Source organism: Mesoplodon densirostris, chromosome 4 (assembly GCF_025265405.1).
Source record: "Mesoplodon densirostris isolate mMesDen1 chromosome 4, mMesDen1 primary haplotype, whole genome shotgun sequence".
NCBI classification, from domain to species: Eukaryota; Metazoa; Chordata; class Mammalia; order Artiodactyla; family Ziphiidae; genus Mesoplodon; species Mesoplodon densirostris.
The window spans coordinates 12,319,135-12,345,670 of record NC_082664.1 but is presented as its reverse complement, the minus strand read 5'-3'; the positions used below and the strand labels follow the sequence as shown (position 1 = coordinate 12,345,670).

At 39.2% G+C, this 26,536-nt stretch overlaps 1 protein-coding gene across 1 annotated transcript in view; it reads right to left on the bottom strand.

Annotated features, from left to right (window-relative positions):
- Positions 1-45: 45 nt before the first annotated feature.
- Positions 46-26,536, bottom strand: part of BTBD7 (BTB domain containing 7) — a 72,987-nt gene continuing 46,496 nt past the window's right edge. Inside the window, exons 4-11 of the mRNA XM_060095698.1 lie at positions 21,142-21,350; positions 18,896-18,971; positions 15,689-15,849; positions 12,483-12,626; positions 10,476-10,665; positions 9,876-10,054; positions 7,258-7,692; positions 46-5,348 (exon numbers count right to left, since the gene is read on the bottom strand). Coding sequence (XP_059951681.1) covers positions 4,533-5,348; positions 7,258-7,692; positions 9,876-10,054; positions 10,476-10,665; positions 12,483-12,626; positions 15,689-15,849; positions 18,896-18,971; positions 21,142-21,350 — 2,210 coding nt within the window. The 3' untranslated portion in view covers positions 46-4,532. The remainder of the gene's footprint in view (positions 5,349-7,257; positions 7,693-9,875; positions 10,055-10,475; positions 10,666-12,482; positions 12,627-15,688; positions 15,850-18,895; positions 18,972-21,141; positions 21,351-26,536) is intronic.

Below are 26,536 nucleotides of genomic sequence, written 5' to 3'. Positions count from 1 at the left end.
AAAACAGACTGTATCCAACTCAGCGGGTTCTATCCAAGCCATTTATTTGAAACGCCAACTATATGTAGGATAAAGTCAGTGTTACATGCTTGTCAGTAACAGTAGAAAAATAGAACCAGTGGAAACCTTTGTACAACTGCAATGATACTCAAAAGAGAAATGTATCATTTTACAATGCTTCACACAGATGAATTCAAGTTTGGAGGTACCTAAATAAAAATACTATGTATTTCTTTAAAAAACACTATGTACATTTGAAGCGTAAACAAGTTTTACAAAGTACTGGTTATGCAGGTTGTAGAAAACACTTGCATAGGACATGAAATCAGTTTAAGAAAAATTTCTGAGCCTTTAGCATTGAAGGCACTTGACTTTATACCAGTAACAGCACAACCACAAGAAATGCAGTGTTGTAGAAGATACCACCTCTCTGATGCACAGACGTGGTACATAAACAGCAAGTGGAGTTCAGGAATCTTTATCGTTCAGCCACCCCACCTAAGAGCAGGATTCCGTCCCATGTGCCCATGGAACCCAGATACACAGTCACGTGCAGGTACACGATGAAGCTTCCAGAGCTCATTTCAGCTCTTAGAACCCACGTAAACACACAGACACAAGAAGTTATTTTCGAGACACACACTTGCAAGTAATCTTTCTATAGAAACGGCCACAGCATTATAATATTCAGAATATGGAAGATTGACTCATGGTCTGAGGCTTTTCTACAGGAAGAGAAAAATCAAAAATCTTGCCAATACAACAATTACATAACACCTATTGCAATCGACAGGACAAAAAGACAACATTTCATAAAACACTGTTCGTACAACAGTGTTAATGGAAAATAATACAATACCCTTTAGTGTGTGACGGTAATTCTTTTAGTAAGGTTATCTGTAATGAGGTTTTAAAGTAAACTCCTTAGTAGACAAAGTAAACCACTGCAGAACGGGGAATAGCACCCATCACTGCTGCTTTAATAGTAACTTTCAACAGTAAGTTGAAGGTCAACCAAATAATTAAAAAAAGAAAAAGTCAAACATTTCCCTTTGAGTTCAGTCCTAAGATAAAAACATAAATGCCTTAGAATTGCAAAATCAGTATCTTACAAGTGTTTCAGGGAACACATTTTCCCCTAAAAGGCGGATTTAAACATGAAAATACATATTTTGATGAGTAGTTACTGAGAATTGTTCATCTTTCACCTCTAGAGACCAACACGCGGGGATCATCTTTGCGTCCCGCTGCTGCCAACACGTGGGGGTCATCTTTGCACCCTGCTGCTGATGCTGCATATGCTGTTTCCCCTTCATCATCACCTAAATCCAAAGGGACAAGTATGGTCCACTGCTACTACAGCTTGAACAACAAATCCAAAGAAAACGCAATAAAGAACAGTTTTTTAAGGAAGCATAAACAAGAATTAAGTTTCATAGAGTTCAACCAAAGAAAAAAAAACTCAAATAAAAAGAACTCATTTAAAATCTACCTGGTTACCAAAATGTCAGGAGAGATTAGGTCTAGGGACATGCCTAGAAAAAGCTACAGGGGCGTGTGAGAAAGAGTATGTATAGTACATGGTAAATTCAAACAACGATTTTTTCAGGAATAATTTTTGCCTTTCATGCTGCTATCTTTTTCCCTTAGGAGTCACAGGTGACTCTGAACTGAAATTACTAATCAAAATCACAAAACTAAAACAGAAATATAAGAAACAGACCAACAGCATCTTGAAGAAATGTAGATCTTCTCCTTCCGCTCCAGGATCTAACTGGTATTCACTAACCTCAACACGGCGGACACCAAAGGTGGCGATTGTCTAATGGCCTGATTGTCCATGGCCTCGAGAGGAGATCTGGTATGTTGAGATTTGGTTCTCATGAAATTTCTACACCGAGTAAAATGCTCGGTCCCGTGGCCTAAATTTTATATTATACATGTTTATTTCTGAGAGCAATCTTACTCAGACTTCACATTTATCTTCGTACAGCACTGAAAGATTTTAATGCTTAGTAAGCATTAAAGAAAACTGAATAGATGGGTTCAAAGGCCAGAGGACATAGCTATTCAACCTACCCTACTGACCATACTTCACAAGATACATTAAAAGTCCACTAACACCTACCCTAACACAAAACCCACATCTGTTTACCTTCTGGAAGTCACAGCAGTCCACGATCCACAGCACGTTTCTCTCTATACATAGAGTTTAGCCAGGTATGCTACTAAATTATTAAAAGCAAACTTCATAAATTAAATAAAACTATGAACAGTGGCCACTTCTTTTATAATTATGTTTTAGGGATGTGAAAGAATATTTAATAAATTTTCAGAAAAATGCATGTGTGGCACCAATAGCTCTTGTCTAACATTTAAAAAAAAAAAACGGGTTGGAGATGAGAACGATTTCCCCCACCAGCCGTGTCTACTCACTCTTATTTGCAGTACCAGCACAGCACAGTCTGAATTCACAATAGAAATTTAAAACTGTATCAAAACAATTCATGTCAACACATGTATATAAATACACATTAAGGAATATGATGGAATTAACACTTTGTGTTTCTGAGGAGAGACAGACTGAGATTGGCTTCAAAAGACACCGTCATCTATTACAAAGTCAAAAACCTCCTAAAAACGAGAACAAAGGCCTAACGTTTTTCATCTTTAAAAAAAGGAGCCTCAAAGGCGACGATGTGCAGCCGACCTCACAGTAGCCTGGTGTTGACTCTGGGAGATCTGGGGCTCGGTGTGCAGCTTGGCCGACATCGAGGGATGCACGGGCAGCAGCTAACTAGCCAGGCAGCAGAGCGAGTGGCAGCGGTTTGCCGGTGTAGACAGACAAACTTATGTGTTCCCCATCTTTTAAGACTACCTACTGTTAGGATTTTTTTAAATGTCAGATTATTCCTGAGTGTATATCCACAGGGTAAAAGTAGGAAAAGATTGTAAGAGAAACTACAGTTTCGGGAGAAATCAGAGTTCTTGACACCCAATAGAAACCTATTTACTTAAAAGTGCATGTCATTCATTTATATGGTAGCTTGTGAAGGCTCCCTAGCCCTGCATAGTTTTAGAGTGAGTGTGAGTGATTCAGAGTTTTATATGTATATACATACACAGAGAAGAGGCTTCCAAACATCCTTCACGGGAGGGAGTGTTCAGAAAGTCTCTTTTCTTCTAAGTGCTACGGCTGTGTGTGTATGTGTAAAAATAGAAAGTGAATGCTCAAATAATGTTGAAGTGATTTAAAAACTCAAATACTAATGTATTTACATTGGAGAGTAAGAAAAAAACAGTCCTTAGCTCACACATTGCCCTTCTAAGGGAGAGGATCTTAAAAGATCCCATGTGCTCAGTGGTTCAGTAAAATCCCAAACCAGCGTCCCCAGTGGAGTTCAAGTAGGACATGTAGTGTTTCACCGAAGAAAAAAAAAAAAAGGTTTCTTTTTCTTTTTTGGTGACAAAGCATTATGCATTATACAACAACTTCTTTAAAGGACACCAAAATTCAGACACACTTTGAAAAACACTTAAAAGAAAATATATGCTTACAAATACCAAATGACATCCGTAAGGCTGAAGCCCTTTTGTTGTTTTTTTTTTTTTTCCCACAGAGAGCAAGACAACTGAAGGCAGCAAGCAGTCACTCCCCGGACTCATCTGGAGAGTCGCAGCTCAGAACCAGCAACCCCGTAGGGCAGGCTTAAGTTACTTCGCTAATTCCACTTCTTTAGGATTCCAGGAAAGCCGATCACTTTAGAACCTCATCTAGTGAAACTCTAGTCCACACTACCAGAATCTGCAGTGATTCTAACAGCATCTGCACTGTGAATAAAGCAATAGCTTGAGTCTGGACACAAAAGGCTTTTCTCCTTCTTGTTCTTTACGGAACCAGGAAACTTCAGGATCCTGACTGGATTCCTGCTGGAGGAATGAAGACCAGCTCCCAAGACTTATTTAAAAAGTACGACATTAGATTTATGAAGACTGAGCAGGAAGCTTTCTGAACTAAAACAATTACTGAAAAGAGAGGAGCATTTTGATGTGCTGTTCTTTGGAATTTCTATAATTAAAAAATAAACACAGAACTATTTCATAAGAAAATACATCTTAGTGTGCAATCCAATGCACGTGGAAATTGCTAGATGAAAGGTAAAATGCAAAAAAGTATGAAAATACAGTCCTTTAAATGTGGCAATAAAGTTTAACATACTGATATAAAAACAATACAGATAAAAGTACAAGTGCAAAAAAATTCCATCATTTGTAAAGAGAGAAAAAAAAAGTGCCAGCTTGCTTGCTCTTAAAAATGCTTCCCCACACAATTGTTCAAACACAAACTAGACAGATGCAGCATTCAAAATAACCCTCTTAGCATGCCATGTCTAATAAACATGTATATACAAAAACTAGAATAAAATAATGTGAAACTGAGTTATCAGCTGGCATCAATACTCTAAGTTGTTGGGTTACATCATAAAATGGGATGTTTCACATCTCAGGCACAGACGACTTGGAGGTTGCTCTCAAAGGGCAGACTTTTTGTAGAGGAAGTCTGGCTTGCTTGGTGACCTCCTTCCTCTGCTGATTGAATCTTCCCTTTCCAAATCTGTGTTTCGCTGAGCTCCATGGCCCAAGGACTCGCTGTCTGCCAGTCTTCTACCAGATCTCTCTTCTGGAACTTCAGAGCTACATGCAGAATGTGAAGGTCTGTTAGGAGTCAGCCCAAAAGTCAAGTCAGTTTCCACTGCTGTTCGCCCCCTGATGTGGGCTGGACCGTTGCCGGCATTTTCTGGGGCTGCCAAAGGAAAGTCCGACCTCTGGGGAGGCTGCTCAACAACATCGAGGTGTACCGGCTCATTCTTTTGTCTGTGCAGATGCCCATCAGGGGAAAGTGGATATTCTCTCCTAGCTTCTTCCTGCTTTTTAGGAGAGGTCTGGCCAGGTAGGTAGGCTGACTTTAAGCCACTTGGTGATGCCTTATTGTGGCTATACAAATCGGGACCAAAATATCCACCTTGCGAAGGGGAAGGGGTGCGTCTGCCAGGAGCCGGAGTAGACGGTCTACAAGCAGCATTCGAGAAGTCATAGAAATCTGGATATTCCTGCTGATTTTCTCGAGTGTCTGTTTTTTGCTCTAGTGTGTGTTTCTTTCGAGATGTGTGTGTATGCCTCTGTGGAATACACGATAGATGCTGGGGAGGCCCTGGTCCTACTTCAGAAACTGACTGGCTTAATTCTGTGTCTACAGCAAGTTCGGGAAGCCTCCTGTCCTTGAGTGACAGTGTGGACACTCCCATGGCGATATCTGGCATTAGATCATTTAGCACAGGTTGTGTACACTGCAAACAGAAACAAAACAGGGGGAGGGTTAAAAGAAAAAGGCCCGAGACTCCCTCTTTTTCAAATGATGTTCACTGATTTTTGTTTCCTCATTAGAAAAATGATACATGCTTTTTTATTTTGGATTATTTTTTTTTTTTTTTTTTTTTTGGCTGTGCCATGCAGCTTGTGGGATCTTAGTTCCCTGACCAGGGATCGAACCCAGGCCCCCGGCAGTGGAAGCATGGAGTCCTAAGCTGGACTCCATGGCTTGTCAGGGAATTCCCCTGCTTATTTTTAAAATGATAAAAATATAGAAAACTATAAGGCAACAACCCCACAAAAACCCTTGAGATAACCACTGTTATTAGCATTTTGAAGCAGTTCTCTCACCTTTTATATTTTGCACACATATTTTCATAAAATTTAGTGCATATATAACACTGCCACTAATACTATTTAAATTACTGCATACTATTCTCCACTGTATTGATGAGGCATGACTTCTTAACCATTCTTCCACTGTTGGACCTTAAGGTTGTTTCCAATTTTTCATTATTATAAACAGGACTGTAATGAACATACAGATAAAACACCTTTGATGGGAGTTTTACTTAAAATATAAAGTAGGACTTCCCTGGTGGCACAGTGGCTAAGAATCTGCCTGCCAATACAGGGGACATGGGTTCGATCCCTGTTCCAGGAAGATCCCACATGCTGCGGAGCAACTAAGCCCGCACACCACAACTACTGAGCCTGCGCTCTAGAACCCGCGAGCCACAGCTACTGAAGCCCACGCACCTAGAGCCTGTGCTCCGCAACAAGAGAAGCCACTGCGATGAGAAGCCTGTGCACCGCAACGAAAAGTAGCCCCTGCTTGCCGCCACTAGAGAAAAGCCCACGTGCAGCAACGAAGACCCAATACAGCCAAGAATAAATAAATAAATTTATATAAAAAAAAAAATAAATATACAGTAGTAGAACTTTTGTAACTGTAGAACTGAGGGCCAGGCCAATAAGATGGGAATTTGGTTTATTCAACACTATCAACCTTTGCTGTTTCTTCTTTTTGGAGGGGTTCGGGGGGACAGCAGGGAAAGCAGATAGAAGGGTATAAGGTGAGGAAGGACCATAATTTGACCCAAGGCGTACACTAGTCCACAGCTTCCCAAAGGCCATCTTTCAATGAAGATTCCCTTAACTAATATATGTATCCTTTGTTCTTCTGTATATTGAACGCTATTAACAGTATGTGACTAAGCAGGCAGACTTAAAAATCACCACTGTTTTTTTCCCACATGTATTATATAAAACAGAAATTCAACCTCTAACGCAGTGCAAGATCAAGCAAAGAATTCTTGCTTCATTTACTACCTACTAGTGCCAGCGAAATGAGTGCTCTGATGGAATAGCTTGCTAGAGGCAGAGACATGCATGTGGGTTAATTTTCTGCCCGTTTTATGAATGAGGAAATGAGGAGTCTTCTGCCACATTGTTCCCGATGGTATACTCAGCTACAAGTAACTTCCCCTTCCTGCCCCACCAAAGCCTTTGGCAGAATAGTAGACTCTACAGAATAGAGGTCAGGGCCAGACTCTAGACACGTGCTTGAACAGCACACTACGAAACCGGTAACGTCAGCTGCATTGTCCAGTAACCCCACCCTTCTGGATACCTGCACGCGAACATAAGGGAAGGCCCTGGCCTAATCCCACCGCAAACACCTCATCTCTCTTCTCCGTCCTTTTTCATCCCCCTACACTCTCTTTTTCTCTCCCTTTTCCATACTGCCTTAAGTCTATGCGTTCAGCTTGTCAGTAACACTTCTGGACACCGCTGAGTCCCAGTAGGGCTCCTGGGGCCAAGGAAATTGCTTCTAACATTCCAGAAGCTTGTAATTTTAGGTAAGTTACTGAGGTACAAACTTACCATTTGTCTTTCAGATGCTACTGCTGCTGAGGCGGCGGCGGCTACCGTCTGTCTCCCCAGCCCTGGGGTGCCGGCACAGTCAGGTCCTGCTGCTTGAACACCTGGCAAACAGACTGGAGGGGGCACTGCTTTAGGAGCTGCTCTGGAGTGAAACAGCGAATGATTACAGGGATAAGAGAACGAACGTGAAGGGTGTTGGCTGGGAGGTCTTTGTCTCCAGCCCGCTTTGAGGTGGTGATGGACTGGGGTGGCTGGGGGGTGGTACGGCGGCGGTGGAGGTGGCAAGGGTGGATGGAAGGCCACAAAAGAGTCTGGATCTGTAAACACGGTTTCTGCAGCGGGGGTACTGCTAACTCGACATCTCCCAGACTGCCTCATTGTCAAGAGTGGACTTTCATCTCCAAAACGTTCATCAGGAAAGAACTTGTGAGGATTCTAAGAAAGAATGGGGGGAAAAACGTAGGATATTTGTTAGCAGATTTCCTAGACAGAAATTTACAGGCTGACAAAGTTAAGCGAGTACCTAGGAAAACCACATTCGGCAACAGTAAAAGGCACAACAGACTTTTCTAGGCCAGAAGCCCAAGGAAAAATTACCTCAAAAACAGTATAAAAGGGTAGAGTGCAGCAGCTATCAAGGAGAGCAGCTTAACTGAATACTCCAGAAAGCAGGTCAGTAATCTCTTGCAAGATTATGTGATAATCAAAAATAGGAAATAAAACCTAATGCAAATATGTCTTTGCTAAGAAAATAAAATTAACATTAAAAACAAAAGGAGGGGGCTTCCCTGGTGGCGCAGTGGTTGGGAGTCCGCCTGCCGATGCAGGGGACACGGGTTTGTGCCCCGGTCCGGGAGGATCCCACGTGCCGCGGAGCGGCTGGGCCCGTGAGCCATGGCCGCTGAACCTGTGAGTCCGGAGCCTGTGCTCCGCAACGGGAGAGGCCACAGCAGTGAGAGGCCCGCGTACTGCAATAAATAAATAAATAAATAAATAAAAACAAAAGGAGGAACTAACACACCATTGTAAAGCAATTATACTCCAATAAAGATGTTAAAAAAATAAGAGATTAAAAAATTTTTTAAAAAGGAGGAAAAGGCATATAAGTGAGGATTCTAGAACTTTCTGACAAAATATCTGTACACTTTCGGTCTGAAATAAAAACTACAAAATACTATTCCTTACCTATTATGTAGAAATAAGTTTGATTAATATTTTGATAAACACTATATGGAAATTCTTAAATTGTAAAACTTACACAATTTAAGAGATCAAATTAAGATACAATTTAGAATGGCAAAGAGAATAGAAATGAACAGAAAACAAGCCTGTTTTAGAGATGGAAACCACAGTAAAAATTGAAAATCAAGAACCTAAAAATGGCCTGCTCCTTGCCTAAGGCCACCATACCATGTTCCCCTTTGAAAACTCAGGCTAAAGTGGTTTGCAGTCAGTGGCAAGAAAACAATGCAATCACTTGACCAGATGAAATTAAATTTTATTTTAGGCTCTACTTTAGTTGCTGTGAAGACTACTTTACACATTTTATACAAAAATGCTACTGTTTTTTGTACCAAATAATTACTAGAAATGGGTTTCTTCGTGCTAGTTAAAAAAAAAAAAGCACTCATTCCTTGATTCTCATGCTTATAGGGTTTGAACCATCATGCAAAAAAAAATTTTTATAATAAAGGGGAGGAGAGAGGGAAAAAGAAGGGCACATGGAAGGTCTGTTAAGTATGTAGTAGGCTAAAACCTGATATCTAGTGACCAAACTAGGGACAGAAAGCAGCAGAAGGTCAGAATTTTCTATTTTCTCTTCCACTTCTGTTGGGCGTACACACCATGAACTTTTAGCAGTTAGCATTTATGTGCTTAATATATACAAGAGGCATAGTTGCTTTACATACAGCAGCTCTTATCTTCACAACAATTCATTTTACAGGTAAGGAAACTGATGCGCAGAGTGGTTATGTAACTTGCTCCAAGTTAACTAACTGGTAAGCAGCAGAGCCAGGATATAAAGCCAGTTCTTACTCCAGAGCCTGTGCCCTGTCCACTCTGCCACACTGCCTCTCACTGGGGGCTTTCAGGTAATCCAAGACACCAGGGACAGTCAAAGAGCATGTACAAAGAAAAAGACATGCTACGAGGGCTCCTTGGGATATCTAAAATACTGCCTGAGTGACAGTCAAGGTTTCCTATATTTTTATTTTTTTTCAAGTATAAATAATTGAATATTTATTTAGAATTAGAAATCACAAATTGCAAATTTTGAAATATGACATATAACACAACATCACAAAATCCAAAAGAATACCATAATATTTTCTTTTTTTTTTTTTTTTTTGCAGGACGCAGGCCTCTCACTGTTGTGGCCTCTCCCGTTGCGGAGCACAGGCTCCGGACGCACAGGTTCAGCGGCCATGGCTCACGGGCCCAGCCGCTCCGCGGCACATGGGATCTTCCTGGACCAGGGCACGAACCCTCGTCCCCTGAATCGGCAGGCGGACTCTCAACCAAATGCGCCACCAGGGAAGCCCTATTTTCATTATTAATAATAACAGACAATCTAACACAAGGCTCCCTATTTTAAATGGTTTAGGGCCGTCTCCCACCTGCAAGAGCTCTGCAGCAGCATCTGCAAGCCCGAACTCTCTCAATACTCGAATCTGAATTTCATAGCTCACTGTGGCGCCTTCCCCACAGTTAAGCGCGTAGGCTCTCTGCACCTGCTCAGTGTGTCGTAGCTCCTGCAGACGTCTGACCATGTCTTTCATAATGAGGAGACGAGGAACTGGAAGAAGAGAAATAGTTTGTAGGCACAATACCTGAGCTACACAAAAGACCACCTGTTGAATGCAAGAAAAAAAGCATGTGTTTTGCATCAGAATCTTCTCACAAATTTTTGATAGTATTTTAATTTTCTGGAAAGACAGTATTTATTTATATACTTCTAATTATTTTTTAAGGTTTTAAAATTTCACTGTGTCCAAAAGGCTCTTGGTAATACCAAACAGCCCCTGAACTGCATTATTAGTTCACAGCCCAAATAAAATTTTACTTGCATATATTCCCTTCTGAATCTCAGGATATTTCAAAAGTCTTTTAAATATATTCACTTTTTTATTCAAATAATTTTTTGAGTCCTGACTATCCAAAATATGATCAGATTATTCATTTAAATATAATGCCTGAAACAAGGTTACTTGCCTTACCTGGGATTTCATTTGCTACAACCGAAGGAGGGCTTGACTGGTTACTGCTGATCTGCTGGTGGCTGATCACGTGACAGCACTGTGGCACGGCGTTATTGACCATGTAAAGTGTGTCTGGCACATTGGACATTCTAACCATTCTCAAACGCACAAGATCTGTTTGTTCCACCATCATCTCATCTAGCACTGACTGAAAACAATTCAGTATTAACAGAATTAGTCAACCTTACACCTCTGCTAAATCACATTTAGAGAAAGATTACTGCCATCATCATATAAAAAGGGAATTAATTTATTGTTTCCAGTGCATGAAGCTTAAAATCAGTGGTGAAAGGAAAAAGTACCCTAATCTCTTTAATTTTTTCCTACCTCTTTAATTTTTAAAGGATCTTTTTGGAGCATCTTTGAAAAGAAAGAATCATTTGCTGAAAAATCTGCTTTTTTAAAAAAAATTTACTTTTATTTATTTTTTTCTACATTGGGTCTTCGTTGCTATGCACGGGCTTTCTCTAGTTGCGGCGAGCGGGGGCTACTCTTTGTTGTGGTGCACGGGCTTCTCATTGCAGTGGCTTCTCTTGTTGTGGAGCACGGGCTCTAGGTGCACAGGCTCCGAGTAGTTGACACTTTAAATAGTTGTAAAACAGAGGAAAAAAGCAGAATGGTTGGGTCTGGTCTTTCTGAAGTAAGTTCGAGGATTAAAGTCACTCAAGCAGCTGAGGCCTCTTGGAAGGTTGAGTCTGGTGATAAAAGGCCCGTAATAAACTAGATCTACCCTCCCTTCTGCTCTTTGGGAGATTGGGACTGGCATATACACACTACTATATATAAAATAGACAACTAATAAGAACCTACTGTATAGTACCGGGAACTCTATTCAATACTCTGCAGTGACATATGGGAAAAGAACCTAAACAAGAGTGGATAGGGACTTCTCTAGCAGTCCAGTGGTTAAGACTTTGTGCTTCCAATGCAGGGGGTACAGGTTCGATTCCTGGTCGGGGAACTAAGATCCTGTGTGCCGTGTGGTGCAGCCAAAAAATAAAAATAATAAATAAATAAATAAAAAGAGTGGACATACGTATAACTGATTCACTTTGCTGTACAGCAGGAACTACCACAGCATTGTAAATCAACTATACTCCAATACAAATCAGTTAATAATAAAATTGGTAAACTGGAAAAAAAAAGTGTCAACTATTCAATAAGGGATAGATTATCATCCTATTCAATAAAATAAACCTCTCACAAATCCTTTCATAGACATATCTTAAACTAGGGACTCCAACAATAAAATGAGAAAAATTTTAAGATAACTATGTTTCTATACCCAAACACATTGTTTTGCCTGTTAATTCATTTCATTAAGCTTACTGGTGATTTCTGACTTTCAAAGACTGCCAGTCCCTCAAAAGGTCACCCCAAAGATCTTACGGCTGAACATTTCTAATAAAGATTGCAGTATTTCATTTTCCATTACCATATTTACGTGGTGAGTTCTTTATGTTATTATACATAATGCCAACTTTTTACTTAATAGGCCTAAAATTTTGTCTTAGTTTGTATACTTATTCCAAAACTAAACACAATTTCCAGCAGCCACTACAAAAATATGTTACAAGAAGTCATGGCATTTCTTTAGTTTACAAAAGGAAGAAAATATGTATGCAATCTTCTTTCATTTTTCCCACTCTGAAGATCACAAAATACTGACGACCATTTCATTAAAATGAAAAATTTTTTCCAAGCTAACAGTTTGCAAGAAAAACTGAGATGAGAAAAATGTAAAATGCAATTTAATATGACCTAAGTTATAAAAATAAAAACATGCTTGATAACTCAACATTTGGAAAACTACTCTGGTGAGTAGTCAAACTAGAATTTACTTTCACTTTCCCTATTATTGGACATTTAGGCTATTTCCAAATAGTTAAGTAATATCACAATAAATGTCTTTGTGTTTATAGTTTGTAACAAAGTAGTCTAACATCTTAAAATGGTTTTTATTACCTTTGCTTCTTCTACATAGGGAGAGAACAGTCGAGGACGAACATATATTCCAGCATTTTTTTGCCGTAACCAGGCATTTGACTTTCCACCTTCTGTTGTAGGAAGCATATCTGATGGAGGAGTACTAATCAAGCCTCTTTTCATCTTGAAAAAAAAAATTTTTTTTTACAGAAACAGAGATTTGTGGAGCACCACAATATTACAAAGATAAAAATAATTATACCCATAAATCAAAATGTTTGAACTTCAGCATTTAAATACAAATTTAGGAATATATGTGAAATTTAAAAATACTTCAAATGTTCGATAATATTTAAAGGATTCAGCAAGCCATAAAAAGGTACTACAATTTTCCATTTTTCTCTACATAGAGGAATGATGTTTTAAAAACAAGAGCTATACTAATTAAAAATATACTGAGTCAGACTAACTTTCAGAACTCTTAATGAGAACCAATTTGTTTTTTTCCTTACTCATCTGGGAACTGATTCCTCCCCACCTTACCCTCCTCAAGACAAAGCAAGCACATTCCTGGGCCTGTATCTACAGTACAAAGATGGACAGTCTGCATGGTGATTAGGGGCAGGGGCTCTAAGGGAAGGAGAACTTGGCTCAAACCCTAACTCTCCATTTAACAGCCACGTGACCATGGACATCTCCTTTTACCTGGGCCTCACCTTAAGGGCCCCTAGGTAGCCCTGGAGATGGGACACTGCACAACTAACTAAATGTGGTGGCCCTGTTGTTCCCACATCTACGCTAGGAGACTATAAATCAAGTCCTTATAGCCCATGAGGTGACTGTGAAGAGTAAATGAAGGTAAGGAAAATAAGCAGTGCCTGGCACAGTGCTTAGCATACACTGAAAGAGTGTTATGGTCCACAGCCATTATTAGCGAACTTTTACTGGGGACTTGCTATGTGTTAGGCAGGGGATTAAGAGCAGAGATATATATTTTCTAAGTCTATTAAACAAAAGTTCTAAAATTTTTTTCTAAACTGAATTCAGGGATCAATTTGGTTTGAGCCCCAGGTTTTAAACAAAACCAAACACTGTTTCTTTAATATTATTCTTGTTAAATATAATAAACATCTAATTGCTGCATTAAACTCATGTTGAATTAATAAAATATAGCAATAGACATATTTTGAAAATAGGAAAAAAAACCCACGACTCTAATCTGTTACAACTGTAATAATGTTGATATATTCCCTTCCAGTCTTTTTCAAATGAATTTTTACCTAACTAAATTTTAGAATACATAAAAATACACATTTTTCGTATGCTAACACATATATATGGAATCTAAAAAAAAAAAAAATGGTCATGAAGAACCTAGGGGCAGGACGGGAATAAAGACACAGACCTATTAGAGAATGGACCTGAGGACACGGGAAGGGGGAAGGGTAAGCTGGGACGAAGTGAGAGAGTGGCATGGACATATATACACTACCAAACGTAAAATAGATAGCTAGTGGGAAGCAGCCGCATAGCACAGGGAGATCAGCTCGGTGCTCTGTGACCACCTAGAGTGGTGGGGTAGGGAGGGTGGGAGGGAGACGCAAGAGGGAAGGAGATATGGGGATACATGTATATGTGTAGCTGATTCACTTTGTTATAAAGCAGAAACTAACACACCATTGTAAAGCAAATATACTCCAATAAAGATGTTAAAAAAAAGTTTAAAAAACCCCACATTTTTTTATCCTTCTTTCTAAAATTATATTCCATTATTATGTTGCTATATTAGTCTTTACAAACATTGGTCAGGGCAGGCAGCAAAATATTCTGTCAAGGAGTCATGCTATAATTTATTTTTCCTGTTATTAGATATTTAGGCTATTTCCCAAAATTTAATGATGATGCTACCAATGTACCAGCTATATTTCCCCTATGGAACAGTAATATTATTTCAAAAACCAGTGACCTAATAGGTAAAAAAATTATAACTTACTGTTTTATTTTGCTTTCTTTGGTGTGTGTGTGATGACTAGTGAGACTGAACAGTTTTCTAATCAGAGTCCATAAATATTTAATTATTTTCTTTTAGTTTTTCCATATTTCAACTTAATATTTAATTCTTCAATCTAACAGGGATTAATTTTGTGTGCAAGTGAAATGAGGGTTTAACTTTAAGCACATTTCTTCCCTCTCCCACTGATGGATTAGTATAGTACTGCAGTGATTTGTGATAGCTCGCTTATTATATGTTTAATTCTTATATTAATTAGGATCTTTTTCTGGGCTATTTTGTCTTCTCTTTTATGCTAGCACCACAGATTAACAGAATTTTAAAATATACTTTACATTATGGAAGAGTTATCCGTCCTTAATTATGTTCTTTTTAGAGAACTTAAAAAAATTCTTAGCAGTTTTTTTCCAGATGACTTTTATAATGTTTCTGTGCAGTTGAATAATAAGCTATTATAATATTTACAACATCATATTAAAGTTATAAACCAATATGTGAAGAATATTTATTTTTTCCATCCATTAATTACAGTAATTTTTACAGTCTAAAAAATTCACTTAAAAATTATGAAAGTAACATTATCAGTCAGCTCCATTAATTTTTACCTGAAATACAATTATAAGATTCATTCATCCCTTTTACAATGAACTAATCTCCTTCTCTCTTGCTCTCTGATTTACTGCTATTCTTTTTTTTTTTTTTTTGCGGTACGCGGGCCTCTCACTGTTGTGGCCTCTCCCATTGCGGAGCACAGGCTCCGGACGCGCAGGCTCAGCGGCCATGGCTCACGGGCCCAGCCACTCCACAGCATGTGGGATCTTCCCGGACCGGGACACGAACCCGTGTCCCCTGCATCGGCAGGCGGACTCTCAACCACTGCGCCACCAGGGAAGCCCCTACTGCTATTCTTAAAGAGTCTCCAAAGGTAATTTCTACCCTTTCCTTTTTTAATAAGGACTACTTGATCTACACTGATAAATGGCTGGATCAACTCCAACCAGAAACTATCCTCTTGCAAAAGTAAGACTGATATATCCACTCAACTCTCACCCACCAAACATTTATTTGTGCCACGTGCCAGACACTGGGGACACGATACAGTACAAAACAGACATCTGTCTCTGTCCTCATGGAATTTAGTTTCATGATACTCCATTAGTAGAAATTATTTACAATGATTAAAAAAAAAGACACTTTCTTTTCATGAAAGGGATAAATGAAAAAAGACACTTACTGCATCACTTAGGACTTCACTGTTTATAGGTAAAATATGTTCAATTCTCACAAAAGGTAAGAGAGAAGAAAGGATCTCTCTAAGCTCTTCGATGTCCAGGTCTCGTCTTTTTACACCTCTCTTGTTCACACTATGAGCAGTGCCACTCAGTAGGTTTGGCTCTATGACAGAGACAGAAAATGAGAAGTCTCCAACCAAATCCAAATTATCAGAGAAAGGCTTTCTTTCTTCTCTAGTACACTTTCAGTAACACTCTTTATATTAAGTATATCTGCTTTAAAAAGCATTATAAATAAATTATTTCTATGTCTTAAGAAGTTTTCATAATAGAGATACTCTGAGACAAAGAAAAAAGCATGGTGTCAACAGTACAATAACATTCTTTATGATTGTTCTGTATTAAAGAATACAGAATTCTTTTCCATATACTAACTCAAAGGAGAAAAAACAACAATCTATTAAAATCTAGTTTGACCAAGGGCTTTTTCTTAAGGTTTCTCACTTTTGCGACCAGTTTTTTAAAAAGTACAATAAGCGCAATGCAGGCCAAATGTTATTTCTGATCACTGTAGGTTATCAATATGCTCATTAGGCTACTATGTATGTTTAACAGCAATTTAATGAGATTCTAAAATTATATCACCTGGTATCTTAAAGCAGCAAAACCTAATGTACACTCTATTTGACTTTAAGAATTTTATGAGCCTCCTAAATTTCCATAATATGGGAATGTTAATGCATAAAAGTGAACCTTTTGACATCTGACGGGTAATACCACTGTCTAGAGCAGAGAATAAAATGTTTTCTTCATTGAGTATTAGTGAAAGGGGAAAATCTGAAGTGTATATATAATATATATGCTTTTGATATTGAGGTGGGAAGGAAAATTTCATATTTGGGGAATTTTTAATCATATCTTTAAACCAGGGGGCTGTATTTTTTTCTTCCTTAAAAAAATGAGATCTTTATCATTCACAAATATAAATGCTGGATTTTTTGCCAACACTACAGGCAAACTGGTATTTCCCTTAAATCACGTGATAGATAAAGAGATATTGTTTTTTGAGAGGGTAAGATACTTTTGGAGTCATTCAAAATAAAATTATTGCACGTGTGTGAAAAAGGGTTTTTTTTTCTCTTGTCTTGCTATGCTTTGGCTTCAGTACTTATAAAAGACACTGCTTTTCAAAAGAAATTTTTTCTCAAAGTAGTGGTGTCCTGGTTTCAAATGAAATATTACAAGAAATTCCCAAATATGTAACACGTAAGGGCAGAAACCTTATGTATGAAGGGGACTGAAACAAAGGGCACCCTGGTTGGTGCAGCGTCCTCCTCAACCCTGTGAAAGAGCCTCCCATTCTAACCCAGCCTGAAAACCACTGTTTTTTAAGGGAAATTTTATCAAGGATGTTCATTATCTGCTCAAAATAAATATGACATTTCATCATTACCAGCCTTACATCAACGAATAAGCCTATGATGATTATGTAGCATTATATACAATCAACTCTTATTATCTGGGGTGGTTTTGTTTGCTAAAGCCACCACAGTTAGTGAACACTGAAACACTGCTCCTTAGGGAAACACAGGGTTAGGTCCCTGTGAGCGTCTGGTCACAATAGTTTTGTTAACCAATCAAGACATAACCTTGTTTTATGTGTGTTTCTGTTTAAAGACACCTTATTAGTACATATTGTTGATTAACAATGAACTCACAGCCAACAGCACTGTAACTCATGCCTGAACTATGCTTATCAACACATATATTTTCTCCATAAGGCACATCACAGCACTCTTGGACTTAGGAACACTAGAAAGTACTAAGCACTACACTAGGAGGCCATTTTAGACCGTGGGATCACCAGAAAAACCCATAAAGATGTGAAAAACACGGCACTAAAAAGATTATGAAAAGGACACTGGTTTGAGAGCTGAAATAAGATGGCAGAGTGTCACTCTGTTCTACCTTAAGCTGGAAACGTAGGACTCAAATTTTGTGTCACTCTGCACATCTCTGCAAATGAACATATAAGTGTCTTGAGTACTGATTTGGGGATCACAAATAAATTTTAGCAAGTAGGTGAATTTGAAAATATAGAATCTGCAAATAAGGATAGACTGTATAATGGCATTTCAAAAATGTCCCAAATTAATAGTAGTGGTTTTTGTATTTAAAAAATTTCAAACCTGAAATTGCTAAAGGCTTTCAGCAAAAGATAAATTAGGAGAAATAAGAGAGGAAGACTGCTTCTGTTCCCTAGCGCTTGGGTTGTAGTATATTAAAGGGCCACTATAAAAAGATTTGAAGGCAGGTTTAGCTTGATTTTTTAAAATATATTTTAAAATGTGGGCAGAACAAATCTGTAAGTGTACTAAAAACACTGACGTGAACAACTTAAAAAGGTGAACTTTACGGTATGTAAATTATATTTATATAAAGCTGTTGAAAATGACAGGAAGGGGAAACCTGCATTTAATTTTTCTAATATTTTGATTTGGGTTCACTACATAGAGGAACACAATATTCTATGACAGAAGGAGCACAGGTGGGTGGGCTAACCCTAGATATAAATATAAGACTGCTATAGAATCATAAGCTTCCAAAGTTTAGTTAAAATCATAAGCTACATATGATGCTTCTATCTCTTCTGCAGTATCCCCAGCTGGAGGACATTCAAAAGGATCATTTCTCCTTTACCTTCCACAAAAATTTAAAATAATCAACAAATATACTCTCTTTGGGTAGTCATATATATTTTTTTCCCTTGAGGCAAAATTCACATAACATAAAACTCACCATTTTAACCATCTTCAAGTGTACAACTTAGTGGGACTTTTAGTACATTTAGAATGTTGTGCACCTATCACCACTATCTAATTCTAGAACATTTTCATCAACGACATGCTTTTGTAACACTTTAATTAAATGAAAAATTTCACTCTAATACTTTCATAAATCAGTCAACATATATTATTAAACACATAGAAAGATAACATTAAGAGTATCGCTTTAAAGTTGCAAAATTAAATTTTCTGGTATAGTTATTTCTAACAAAGCATACCCTTTCCACTAAAGGATTCTACTGATTGTAAAAATTTCTGTTTTCACCAGGCAACAGTGGCAACTGTCAAAAGACTGATGTGCAGCCCGCACGTCAGTAACTTTCAGGACAAGCTTACAGTTGCAAGCTAGTTTTCTGAGCTTACCTCTGTCTGCTATTCTCTTCATTAACTGATGCTCACCCCATTTAATCAGATATTTAAGGATATCTTGTTCACTTGCCTATAATACAAAACGGTTTACATTTATTTTAGTGCAGTCAGATAGATGGTTAATCTCACTGATGACTCTTCCTAGGTCACAAAGTAAATACAACGTGCAACTTGCCACGCTTCACTCTTTACACTGGCTGTTTTCATTGTCTGAGCTAAACCTGTGGTGTATCAGCAGCAAATACACAAGACCGAGTGACATGTGTTTTGTCCAATAACCTCACTCTTGGCTCTAATTACATTTTTATTCTTATTTCCATCTTTATTTTTTGTTTATCCTGTTTTCTTGCCCTGTTTTAAATTTATCTTACTATATGGTTTCGATACAGCTGGCTTAAATTCTTTTGGGGACAATATGGAAATAAACAGATGAAAGTAAAAGTGTAAGGATACAGTGTGACCACTATTTCCTGCAGGAGCAGAAAAAAACAAGTATGGCAACTTGTTTTGGCAGAAGACACTACAATCTCCACAAAGTATGCTACTGACTGGTGAAGGACCCTTCAAGCACTGTCTGTGAAATGGCAATGTGCCCCTATTCTTTTGTACTTTTTTTTTTTTTTTGGCTGTGTTGGGCCTTCATTGCTGTGTGCGGGCTTTCTCTAGTTGCGGTGAGTGGGGGTTACTCTTCATTTCAGTGCGCGGGCTTCTCATTGCAGTGGCTTCTCTTGTTGCGGGGCATGGGCTCTAGGTGCACAGGCTCCATAGTTGTGGCACGTGGGTTCAGTAGTTGTGGCTCGCGGGCTCTAGAGCACAGGCTCAGTAGTTGTGGCTCGCGGGCTCTAGAGTGCAGGCTCAGTAGCTGTGGCGCACAGGCTCAGTTGTTCTGCGGCATGTGGGATCTTCCCGGACCAGGGCTTGAACCCATGTCCCCTGCATTGGCAGGCGGATTCTTAAGCACTGTGCCACGAGGGAAGCCCCTCTTTTGTACTTTATTTAAAATCTGAGGGCAAAATCTAGGCTGCTGTCCAAGGTTTTTACTTTCTAAGAAGAAACGCAAAGCTTCTAAAAACAATAATTGAGAGAACTGACAAATCCTAACTCCCATAATGTCTGCATCAGGACAGTGAAATAAGGTTAATGAACACAGACCCTAAATAAATCAAAACTAATTATGACAACATTTGTACTGCAATCAAAGCAATATATGAAGGAAAAACACAGATGCTAAGTGGATTTTTTTTTTTTTTGTGGTATGCGGGCCTCTCACTGTTGTGGCCTCCCCCGTTGCGGAGCACAGGCTCCGGATGCGCAGGCTCCGGATGCGCAGGCCCAGCGGCCATGGCTCACGGGCCCAGCCGCTCTGCGGCATATGGGATCCTCCCAGACCGGGGCACGAACCCGTATCCCCTGCATCGGCAGGCGGACTCTCAACCACCGCACCACCAGGGAGGCCCGCTAAGTGGATTTTTAAAATCTTCATTTCTGACTGAGATGGAAGCATTTCATAATTTTTCTGGTACAAATACAAAGAAACAGGAAATGGCTCAATGAGTTTATGACTTTATAACATTAAAACTGTTGTACAGTTTCTAGCATAAAATTCATACAGCCAATGCAAAAAGAAAAAAAAAGCAAAAAAAAAAAAGCTTGAACATATTCTACCTGAAAGTATTTTTTTTACAATATTTTAAATCTATTGTTAGTTTAAATTACCTAATTATAAAGGACATATAAGTCAAGGGCACAAGAAATTTCCTTAAAAGTACTTCTGACTAAAAATAAGTAGTTGAAAACATTATTATACTTCAGCAGGACACACACATTGAGTTTGTATAAGCATTTGAGTAGGTAGAAATTGAATATTATTCTTACTTTGTGCTGCTTAAACTAACTAAGTATCTTCTGATACTTCACCAAATAAACGAAACCGTTACAGTGAATCTATTATTAACAGAAGCCAAGAGAATCACCACTGGGATATGCTTCTGACCTTGCCTTTTGCCTACTGTCACAACCCCTTTGGCACGGTTGGTTAGGACCTGGGCCGGTTCACAATGCTGAATCATGGCGGCAGAGTGCACAAAGGGCCAGAGAGCTAGAAGGCTGTGGCTGCACAAATATGAAGAGGGTATTCCTGGGTGGGCTGATCTCCCTAGATGGGAGAGTAACAGAGTACAGATGGGTTTCTTGGTGCACCTATGAATGACAATGAATTTGAGAGGTGTATAAATGATTACCTGTAGGTAGTCAGACTGGATAGCAGTAAGCAGATGGTCTTTGCTGAGTTCATAAAAAACATCCGAAGTCATGACCTGGGAAAATTCCTCACAGAGGAAATGTAAAGCTTGTCGGTGTACCCATTTAGAGCCATATGGATGAGAGCTCCACTTGAGGATGGCAATTAAGGTATCTAATGAGATGCTTTCAGCAATGATATCCTCACAGCCTAAAAGAGAAGGCAAATACTTCTTGAGATTAATCATAAATATTACTTATTGAACATCAGTGTGTTAGATACCAACCTTAAAAGTATCAATGGTAAAAAAGAACAAGGAGATAAATAAAATCTCATGGTAATCACCAAGACTTGGTGGGATGGGGTAACAACTGGTAACTATAATAGATCATGACATCTATAAGAAATCTGCTGCTCCATAAAGACAGATCCATAGAAAAAGGCAAGGAACCTTCATAATTGTTTAAGAAAATAAACATCTATGTGCAACTCAACAATTTGTATAAGACATTAGAGTGAAGGGCACTGGGCCCAAGGGGAAAGAAAGAAGAATAGGTAGAAATGGTACAGTTTGGGGAACTGGCAAGAGGAAGGCTTGGATGACACCTGACTGATAAGAGAATCCACCCTTGAGGGTATGACAGGGGGGCTATCTTCTAGGAGCTATGAGGATGTCTGTTTTTTGTATTATTCTAATAAAAAACCAACACTTTGCATCGTCGATAGTTTAATCCCTCAGAATACAGATAAAATACTGCAGTTTTTTGTTCATCTGGTGAACTAAAAAGAAATATGTGGTTTAAGTGAAAAGGACCAGGATCCTGGAGAAAGTGACTATGGCACCTTAAGAGCTCAAAGAAGAGAAGAAGAAAATCTGAGGATAGTCATCTATTTTCCTTAGGAAAGATAATTTCAAAATACGAAGATAAAATATAAGTAAAATTACAGTGACAAAGACTGTAAAGGAAAATGGCTAAAGTTGGACAGAAATTCTCCACAACTAAGTTTACTATAAAATAAAAAAAGAACCCCAATAATAGGGGGGTTGTTTAAACACCACCACCACCAATAACAACAAAAATGTGGCTAAACAGGCTGCTCTCTAATGAGCTCAGAGGTTTAAAAGACACAAAGGGCAGCACTGAACTCTGGAGACTTCCAAAGCTCAAAGTTCTTGTGAACCTATGAAAAGTGAAAAGAGAAAGATAACAATTCCCATTTTCAGGTGATATAAGTTCATTAGGAGCCAATATCAAGTTTGTAAAAAGTCACGCTTCCTCCCCTTTTCTGATATGGTACCAGATGAGCAGAATATCACAGAGAACTGCATAACCTGATGTCTGCGAAGCATTTAACAAAACACTTCATGATGTCTCTAGACTGTTAGCTACAGAAGATGGGGACCGCTGTCTTCACTGTATCTCTGGCACCTTCTACCACATGGTAGGCATTAAATAAAAGTTTGCTGAATGTACAAATGAGATCTTTGAAGGTAAGACAAAAAGATGTGGAGGGAAGACAGAACCATCTGTGAGTAGCACCAATTAACTCCCGGGATGGAGTGGAGAGTCTCTGTCTTTCCGATGTTAATCAAGAATTTGACTTTCTCTTTCTGACACACATATATGGAATCTAAGAAAAAAAAAATGTCATGAAGAACCTAGGGGTAAGACGGGAATAAAGACACAGACCTACTAGAGAATGGACTTGAGGATATGGGGAGGGGGAAGGGTAAGCTGGGACAAAGTGAGAGAGAGGCATGGACATATATACACTACCAAACGTAAAACAGATAGCTAGTGGGAAGCAGCCACATAGCACAGGGAGATCAGCTCGGTGCTTTGTGACCACCTAGAGGGGTAGGATAGGGAGGGAGGGAGGGAGGGAGACGCAAGAGGGAGGGAATATGGGGACATATGTATATGTATAACTGATTCACTTTGTTATAAAGCGGAAACTAACGCACCATTGTAAAGCAATTATACTCCAATAAAGATGTAAAAAAAAAGAATTTGAATTAAGTTGTGGAAAGTATGCTTCAAAGCCTTGAGATGCCCTAAAGCTGGGAAACGCAGGTAAAACTACACTGGATAAAATGATCATAATTAGCTAAAAAGTTGGATCGAAGTGAAGATGAAATCTAACTAAAAAAATCAGAAAGTTCTATATTTAGATTAAAGAAAAGCAACGGCACAGTAAAAGACAGGGGCGAGCTAGCTTAATTATAACCGCTTATTTAAAGATAATATCTGGGTATGTTAACTGAACAAATGCAAAATGTGACATGGCTGCTATAAAACTAAAGCAATCTCAGGCGTTTAAGATACAAGCATAGAGTCATAAGCAAAGGAATCATGTTGCACTGCTCTCCTGTGGGGTGCTGTGTTCTGTTCTGAGCCCTGTGTTTAGACGGGCAATGACAAAACTCCAGAATTCTCAGAGGAGGGTGTAAGTATAGTGGAGAGTTTGAGACCTGTTACTGAAGAAAAGCTCTGAACAAACAGGATTATTATTGATTTATGTATGACAAACCTGAGGAGAGACATAAGAGCTATCTTTCAATGTTTGATGGAACCTCATGAGGCAGAAAAGAAATGACCCATTCTCTGTGGTTGCAAGGGCAAGTCCTGGGAAACACATGATGGTAAAAGAAGAGAGATTTTGACTCATTATTAAGAAATTTCTAACAATTAGAACTGCTCTCCTTACCTCCCCTCAACAAAAGGATCCCTCTAGAAAAAGGCAGGAGCAGAGGCTAGCTTGTCACATTAGGACACCAAGGGTACCAAGAACCCTTACACTGGGTATGGAACTAAGGTAGGATGACATCCAAGCTTTTTCTGCCACAAAGATAAACTCGTTTTTAGAAATAACAGAGTAAGCGTAAGAGTAATTAAATCTAAAGATTAAAGATTAATTTATTTAATCTAAACATTAAAATGAGATCCTTATAAATGAAATCTGCATGTAAACACCACCGAAGGCATGACTATGTGCTGATGAGAAGTGGGAAATATGGAAAAGTTCTGAACAGTTCTCAAGATTTTACTGTAAGCCTTGAATGCCAAGCTGAGGAGGACGGGCCTCGCCCAGTAGCCAGTGGAGGACTTCTGTCAGTCTGCTGTTTTAAAGCAGGCACTGAAGTGGAGTCAAGCAGTATGAGTCAACACGACAGGAAAGGCAATCTGGTCGACATGTTTGGGGACAAAGCCAGGCAAATTAGAGAAAATGTGGTTTTTAAAAGAATGTGTCACAATCCTACTAAAACCAGGGTGTTGGCAGAGGGAAGAAAGGGAATTAAGGATAACATCATATGTTTCAACTTCTGAGGTTTACAAAGAAGCTAGACATGACAGGAAAAATGGACTTTGAAATCAAATTGACTTGAAATCCCAGCTTGACCATTGAGCAGAAAAGTCACTTTGGGCAAATCACTTACCCTCCCTGAGCCTGAAATGTTTTCATCTGTAAAACTGGGATTATATTCCTAACTCAGGGTTATTATATGAGATTTAAATGAGACCGTATCCTTGATGATATTCTTCCTTCATTCGAACATTCTGGAGTACCTACTTGCCAAGTGCTGTAATTACAAAGCTCCTTCTACTGCACAATTTTCTGGGTAGTGTCACCTGTCCCCATGGCCTTAACTCCCATTGTATCCTTATATCTTTCAAGGTCCAACCTAGAGCTCTCTCCTGACATCCAGACTCATTTCTTAAACTTCCCAGACTCATTCCTTAACTTCCCGGAGTTCACATGGATATTCTGCAGACATCTTTAATCCAAAAGTCACTTCGTTTCCTCTGGGAAATCTAGCCCTTCCTCCTCCCTCCTCTGGCACTTCCCTCCCCATATATATATATATACACACACATATATATACACACACATACATACACACACACACACACACACAACTTTGTTATATATGTAACAAATTATTCAGTAGCTTGACTTCAAGATAAAATCCAAACTGCAGTTTTTTGGATGATGTGGGCTCTGCCAACTTCTCCAGCCCCTACTCGGCTCATATTCTGCACTCTGGTCCTACTGCATTACTTACAAGTTCCTAGAATTCCACCGAACTCTCTCACCTCTAGGCCTTTACATATGTTGCTCCATTTTTCTGAAATGCTCTTAATTTTCCCTCGTAACTCCTCCACATCTTTTAGACTCAGCTTAGATATTGCCTCTTTCAAAAGCCTATCTTGAACCTGCTCCCCAAAGCCTAAGTCAAAAGTCAGGTGTTCCTCTTACCTAAAAGTTTCCATGGTGCCCTGTGTTTCTCTCTGTAATAGCATTAAACTCTCATACTAGTTTATCTTTCTGATATATTTGTCTGAATCCTCTATCAGACTGAGCGCTCCTTTGGGGCAGTGGCCCCATCTTTTTTTAAAAATAATTTTATTTATTTATGTATTTATTTTTGGCTGCGTTGGGTCTTCATTGCTGTGCACGGGCTTTCTCTAGTTGCAGTGAGAGAGGGCTACTCTTTGTTGAGGTGCGTGGGTTTCTCATTGTGGTGGCTTCTCTTGCTGCAGAACACGGGCTCTAGGTGTGCGGCCTTTGGTAATTGTGGCATGCAGGCTCAGTAGTTGTGGCTCAGGGGCTCTAGAGCATAGGCTCAGTAGTTGTGGTGCACGGGCTTAGTTGCTCCGTGGCATGTGGGATCTTCCCGGACCAGGGCTCAAACCTGTGTCCCCTGCATTGGCAGGCGGGTTCTTAACCACTGCGCCACCAGGGAAGTCCCAGTAGTGGCCCCATCTTATCTCTGATTCTATCTATCTACCTGACACCTGGTAAATAATTAATTAAAAACAAACATGAGAGGGCACGTTCTCTCTTTTTTCCCTATAGAGCTTACTGACTCCATTTCCTAACTACAGACTCAACAGTACATATATTTCTTTAAAGACAACTAAATGACACAGTCAGAATGACTACTTTATCTTTTTAAACTAGAACTTTAAAGCTTATTAGACTATTATCCACATGTGCTAGATTACTGTTTAGACATATTCACTACCAGCCTTCTGATCCCCCTACCCCGCCACCTCCATGGGCAGAGTGTATTCCCCTGCCCCAAGACTTTGGAATTGGCCACGAGATCTGCTTTGGCCAATTAAATGTTAGTGAATGTGATGTGACAAAAGGCTTCAAAAGTACTTTTGGGAACTAGACTTGCCCTCTCACCTTCTGCCGCTGCCATGGGAAGAACATACTGTGGCTAGTTTGTTGGTCCCAGGAGGAAAATGAGCAGCAGTGGGAACAGAGCCACCGGCCCTACTCAACCATGGTGGCAATCAGAGTGACTCCAGTGCTGCAAGTTTAAATTTGGGATTTCAACTGACCCGGAAATTTGTGAGAAATACATGTTTTTTATTAAATGCCAC